This window comes from Lagenorhynchus albirostris, chromosome 16 (assembly GCF_949774975.1).
Source record: "Lagenorhynchus albirostris chromosome 16, mLagAlb1.1, whole genome shotgun sequence".
Classification (NCBI taxonomy): Eukaryota; Metazoa; Chordata; class Mammalia; order Artiodactyla; family Delphinidae; genus Lagenorhynchus; species Lagenorhynchus albirostris.
In genome coordinates, this window is record NC_083110.1 from 72,325,254 (window position 1) to 72,331,996 (window position 6,743).

A 6,743-nucleotide genomic window follows, 5' to 3' on the forward strand; every position below is an offset into this window, starting at 1 on the left:
AAATGTCTTGCTTGCAGGGCCCACTTTGGATTTTACCCTCAGGCTCCCTCCATGGCACTCTGCAGAGTGGGCGTTGGGAGGAACACTTCAGAAGCATCCTTCCTTGCCACCATGGAGATCTTTTGAAACTTTACCTTGAGCTTTTTGTAGCCAATCTGACCCAACAGTCGGTGTTTAAAACATTGCATTACTTTACTTTGAAGCCTGGAGGAGGTGTTGGCATGTTTAGGGCTTGTTCTCCCTCTGCATCTGGTAGCCAGTTTCCTCCCCCAGAAGAAGAGGGAAGAGGATGGGCTGAGTCTCAGGTGTGGGCTGGCAACCATCTGTGTTCTCACCTTGACCCCAGGACTCTGCCTGCCCTGGTGTGGCATCGACAGGACTGGACCATACTTCACTCCTACGTGCACCTGGATGCCGATGAGCTGGAAGCCCTGCAGATGTGCCCAGGTAGACAGCAGGCTCCCAGGGGATGAGAAGCTCACCTTTACCAGGGTTGTTTGTTTCGGGGGATTTTTTTTTTTTTAAGTGCATTCCTAAGGGGCATACTGATCTTTTTTTTTTTTTTTTTTTTTTTGGTAAATGCAACCGTTTTTTTTCCCTTAAAAAGTTTTTTTAATTAAAAAAAAAAAGTTGTGCACCTGAAACCAACACAACATTCTAAATCAACTATACTCCAATAAAAATTATAAAGTACAAAAAACATTGTGGTAAAATACACATCACATAAAAGTTACCCTCTTTTTTTTTTTGGCCGTGCCTCATGGCTTATGGGATCTTAGTTCCCCAGTCAGGGATCGAACCCACGTCCCCTGCACTGGAAGGCGGATTCTTAACCACTAGACCACCAGGGAAGTCCCTAGAAATCTTAATTTTAATGTGTTGGGATTTTTTAGGCTTTTATGATTTTATTTTTTATATTTTGTTTAAGAAAAGTTCTATCCCAACAGTAGAAAGGTATTCTCCTATATATTCTAGTAAAAATTTTTAAAGCTTTTTCATCCCCATTTAAGTCTTTAATCTGCCTGGCATTACTATTTTTTGTAGGGTGTGGGTTTGGGATCTGGTTCCATTTTTTTCCATTTGGATAGCAACTTGGCTTAGGAACACTTATAGAATAGTGTCCCCTCTCCAGGAATCTGCAGTATCATTTCATTTCATTGATTGATTGATTGATTTATGGCTGTGTTGGGTCTTTGTTGCTGCGCGCGGGCTTTCTCTAGTTGCCGCGAGCGGGGTCTGCTCTTCGTTGTGGTGCGCGGGCTTCTCATTGCGGGGGCTTCTCTTGTTGTGGAGCACAGACTCTAGAGCGCAGGCTTGTGTTGCAGGAGCTCTGGCCAGGAGCCTGGATAACCAAATATACATTTCTTATTATATCACAATATTACAGCCCCTTTATTTCCCAAATGATGGAAGAATTATGGTGTGTATTAGTCAAGGGAGCGAGTCATCATGCAATAAACATTTGTTAAGCACCTAGTATATGCTGAGGTCTTGGCAAGTTGCCGTATTATATAAGACAAGACGCTTTTCCTCAGTGACCTTATGATCCAATTGGCAAGAAGAAATTGAAACTGAGCGGGGCCCTATGGGCCTCCCAGGCACGGAGGCCTTTTTGTCCCCCATTTTTTGTAGACAAGACTCCAGCCTCCATGACTTTCCCTGAGTTCCAAAGGGCAGATTCGAACAGTTGCAAACCAAGGGAGGAGCAGCCAGGTCACCACCTCTAACTGCAGGAGACTACAGATATCTTCTGTGAAGATCCAAATTGGCTTCGGCCATTTTCAGCTTCTTCCCCACCTCTGGAGTCCGTCTCCAGCAAGGGTCCTTCTGCCCAGTGCCATTCAAGCCAATAGAATGAGTTTTCGTTTCGGAAGCAAAGGAAAGCTTCATCCTTTGATCAAAGAATGGAGAGGTCGCAGCTGGTGCATCCACACTCTCCCCCGCAAACCGGGGTCGGGGCTGTTTTATAGGGATCTCGTTTTGTGGGTGGGACAGCAGAGCTCTCGCAAGTTGCCTGCAGGGCTCACGCTCCAGGTGGCAGTGCCGGGCCGCAGTCTCTCTGCACACGGCCCACCGCTGCCATCTCGAGCTCCAGGTTTTTGATTTTGTTGCTGCTGCTGTTTTTTTTAAAATATATAAATTTATTTATTTATTATTTTTGGCTCTGTTGGATCTTTGTTGCTGCACGTGGGCTTTCTCTCTAGTTGCGGCGAGCAGGGGCTACTCTTCGTTGCGGTGCGCGGGCTTCTCATTGCGGTGGCTTCTCGTTGCAGAGCACGGGCTCTAGGCACGCTGGCTTCAGTAGTTGTGGCACGCGGGCTCAGTAGTTGTGGCTCACGGGCTTGGTTGCTCCGCGGCATGTGGGATTTTCCTAGACTAGGGCTTGAACCCGTGTTCCCTGCATTGGCAGGTAGATTCTTTACCACTGCGCCACCAGGAAAGTCCGCTGCTGTTGTTTCTTATGCTGTCACTTGGTGAAGTAAAAAATTGGTCCTCAAAAAACAAAAAAAATTTTTTTTTTTTTTAATCATACTGCTGTGTGAAATCCAAAGTCTGGGAACCATTGTCTTAACACCAATTCCAGAAGTCTGCTAATTCTTGAGTTGCCCTGATTCCGTTAGCATTTATTGTATCAGATCTGAAATTGGGGAAGATGATGCTGTTTCCACCATGCTATCCCTGAGGAACCCGAGTGTTTGGCTATGACTTTCCTGTTGACAGAGACCTAGCGGGGACAGTGGTCAAGAGAATCCTTGCTGCCTGCTGCCTCCTCTGTCATTTTTTTTTTTTTTTTTTTTTTTGCGGTACGCGGACCTCTCACTGTTGTGGTCTCTCCCGTTGCGGAGCACAGGCTCCGGACGCGCAGGCCCAGCGGCCATGGCCCACGGGCCCAGCCGCTCCGCGGCATGTGGGATCTTCCCAGACCAGGGCACGAACCCGCGTCCCCTGCATCAGCAGGCGGACTCCCAACCACTGCGCCACCAGGGAAGCCCTCCTCTGTCATTCTTGACCCAAATAACGATGACTGAAAAGCAGATGCTTTGCTTCAGCCTTCCTCCTTGACACTGAAACCTAGTTTTGGAACATTTTGAGTTGCTTGAGTTTCTTCAGGCAATTGGCAAAAATGTCATCTTAATAAATGCCATGGGATATAGCTAAAATGCCCTGGATAAATAAAGCAGAGAAGAAAAGCAGCTGATGAGCTTTTAGACTCACTCCTTTCTTGGTATGTTCACAATGTGATTTCTTCCTACTCTAGTAACGCTGGTCCCCTCTGTAATGCAGGTTACGTCGCTGGATTTGTAGACTCGGAGGTGAGCAATAGATCTGACCTGTATGATGTGTTTGTGAATCTGGCAGATGGTGAGATTACCATTGCCCCGCTTGCAAAAGGTTAGTTCTCTGTTCTGTTCTGTTGTCGACACAAGATGTAAGCCAAGCAGTTGTATTTTTTAGGCTGATTCTCCCTTTTGAAGGCCTGCTTCACCTGTTGTGCTGGAGGGATTTTTCTGTTTCTAGAACACAGCATTCATGTTAATAGACCTGACCCTTTTAGGGATACATCTGAGTGCTTACGCTGTACGGTTATATGTTAATAAGATAAATGGTCTGTTTGTCTTGTTTCTTCAGTTTCATATTCAAACAAGGTGTATTTGTTATCTATTGCTGCATAAGAGATGACTTCTAAACTTAGTGATTTAAAATAGCAAATACTTATCTCACAGTTTTGGTGGGCAGGAATTTATGAGTGACTTAGCTAGGAGGTTCTGATTCAGGGTCTCTCATGAAGTTTTAATCAAGATATTGCCAGGGCTGCAGTCAAATGAAGGCTCAACTGGGGCTAGAGAATCCATTTCCAAGCTGACTCACATGGCTGTTGACAGGAGGCCTCACCACATGGGCCTTTCCATAGGGCAGCTTGAGTGTTCTCACCACGCGTCTGCTGGTCTCCGCAACAGTGAGCAATTCAAGAGAGGGGGGACCACAGTGCCTTCTGTGACCTAGTCTAGGAAGTCATACGTGATCACTTCCTCCATATTCTATTTGTTAAAGCAAGTCATTAAGGGAGAAGAATTAGACTCCACCTTACAAAGGAAGGAGTATCAAAGAGTGTGCAGACATTTGTCACCACACGAGGGTTGAACATGACTCCCGTGTGGAAAATCTTTTTGAAGGATGTCTCAGTAAGCAGCAGGGAATGAGAGTATTCTTGGGGCTAATGACCAAGAAAGGGTGTTCTAGTGTCATAGGGTCATCTCTGGCAACTGTAAATTATCCTAAATTACAGCTGCACAGAGTAGAAAAGATTGGGTTAAATGCGTTTTGAGCCTAGGACACTATGAGGTATTGGTTTTAGACAGGAATTACAGATAACAGCTTTTGTAGTGTCATTTATCTTTCTCCTAAAAGTGGGAGCAGCCGAATGCCAGCCAATTAGGGATTTTTGTTAGCTAGGTTCTGATAATGTGAGGTTTTATCTAGCAACCTCAAATTAGTAGAACCAGAACTTGTTTTCACTTTGAAATTACAAATATAATAAATATTCATGGTGGAAAATTCAAAATATAGTATCAGGTCTTTAGGGGATATTGCCTTTTGTAAAGCCGGAGTGACAGAAAACTAGCTGTAGCCGGGGCCACTGAAACTGCTGAAGCGTTAGGACTGGAAAGCCTGGCAACTCCCTGCTGCCCTCTGCTGCTCTGAGTCTATAAAACGGGCTCATCCCAGTGGAGTTTGTCCCTCACGAGTAAGAAACAGAAATTTCTGTTAACCTTCTGGCTGCAGAAAATAGCAGTGTATATAATTAATGTAACTTGGGTTGTTGCCTTAGCTCGTTTCTAAGGGCCTTTACACAGTGAATGCTGAGCTAATTCTGCAGAACTGACAGGAAGTGCTGCTTTCACAATATCCCTGCCGGAAAGATAAACGTGAATTCTCAACTGTGAAGACCTGGACAGGAAAGTCAGGCTGTTTGCTGGCTTACAATCACAACCCATAGGCAGTCAGATTTCATTAGGTTTTGTCTAGAAAGAAAAATAATTCTTATCAGAATTTTGGTTTGGTGGTGGTGTATTTTTATTTTGGACATGAAGTATATAAATCATGATCATGCCTTCCCTCCTATTGTGTCACCATATTTGTGTGTAGTAATAAGATGGAAATGGGGGGTTGTCAGTTGCTTTTTGAAAATTCCCTCCGTGTGATCGTTCAAGTTTCCAGATAGATGATTACTTTTCATTATGTAAACATGTAAATATTCACACAACATATTCTTCTTGATCTCACCAGAGGCCATGACAATGGGCAAACTACATAAAGAAATCGGTCAGTTAATTGTCCAGTCGGCAGAAGATCCAGAGAAATCAGACAGTCAAGTTATACAGGTAATGCCTTAATTTTCCCACTGACTGAGTCTCGAAACGGCATCGCTGGGCAGCGGCTGGTTATCTGCTGTTCACGGGCACAGAGTGAAGGGACTGGAGAGGCCAGTGGGCAGCTGCTGAGATGAGGTCTGCAGGATTGGCCCTGGCGAAGATGAGCCAATCAGTTATCAGGCTCCAGGGAGAGACGGACAGAGGGCGTTGGTGCCAAAGCCAAGCGTTTATAGTGAAAGATGTGATTGCCAAGTGGTGAGAGGGGCCATAGGGTTTGGCGGGGACCCGCCAGCAGCACTGTCCTTTCTCTTCGGTGCTGTGGCTGGGAGGAGTGGGCAGGTTTTTTCCCGAGAACCCAAACACTGAGACTGTCTTACCGGACAGATGGTCATTGCCCACCCATTGCCCTGTCAACATTAGAGGGAAAACAATGTTAGTGAAATGTGTAAATTTGAGTTTTGTATTACTGTGTTTTTCATGGACTAAAAAGGATACACAGATGACTCAGTATAATGTATGATGAGAGTGCCTACCATGTTGTACAGGTTCACAGTATTTGAATAAGTTAATGATGTCGGCAAACCAGGAGAAAGACATGACTTTAAGGCGAGCTCTGCTGAGTCCTCAGCCACCCGAGGGGAATGTCAGTCAGTGAAGGGGAATAAAGCCCGTGCGACAGGTGCTGGGTCACTCATCCCAGGCAGGAGGGGACTTCGGGGAGAGATTTGTTCTAAAAACTATAGCAGTTCCTCAAAAAGTTACACATAGCATTAACATAGATTTGGTAATTCTACTTCTGGGTATATATCAAAAACTGCAAGCAGGAACTCAAATAGATATTTGTGCACCCGTGTCCCACAGCAGCATTATTCACAATGGCCAAAAGGTGAAGACAACCCAGATGTCCGTCAGCGGATGAATGGAAAAAATGTAGTACATACACGTGGTGGAATATTACTCAGCCTTAGAATGAAGTTCTGACATGTGCTACCACGTGTATGAACCTTGAAAACATGTTAAGTGAAATAAGCCAGTCAAAAAGGACAAATATCGTGATTCCATTCATATGAAGTACCTAGAATAGACCAATTCATAGAGTCAGAAAGCACAATGGTCATCGCCAGGGGCTGGGGAGAGGCCAGTGGGGAGTTGCTGTTTAATGGGTACGGAGTTTTGGTTTGGGATGATGGAGAAGTTCTGGGATGGACAGTGGCGATGGTTGCACAATACCGTGAACGCACTTGAAACGCCACTGAGTTGCACACACTTTAAAAATGGTTAACCCCGCCCCCACCGATCCCGCCATCACCGCTGCTCAAAATTAACCATGACATGTATTTTTTGTTGTTTTGTTTTTTATAATTTATA

General features: G+C 45.0%; 1 protein-coding gene across 5 annotated transcripts in view; it reads left to right on the forward strand.

Annotated features, from left to right (window-relative positions):
- DENND10 (DENN domain containing 10) overlaps positions 1 to 6,743 on the forward strand; it is a 39,372-nt gene that overhangs the window by 31,094 nt on the left and 1,535 nt on the right. For all 5 annotated transcript variants that reach the window (XM_060125851.1, XM_060125854.1, XM_060125849.1 and 2 more), the window contains 3 exons: positions 347 to 447; positions 3,286 to 3,393; positions 5,290 to 5,384. In XM_060125851.1, coding sequence (XP_059981834.1) covers positions 347 to 447; positions 3,286 to 3,393; positions 5,290 to 5,384 — 304 coding nt within the window. The remainder of the gene's footprint in view (positions 1 to 346; positions 448 to 3,285; positions 3,394 to 5,289; positions 5,385 to 6,743) is intronic.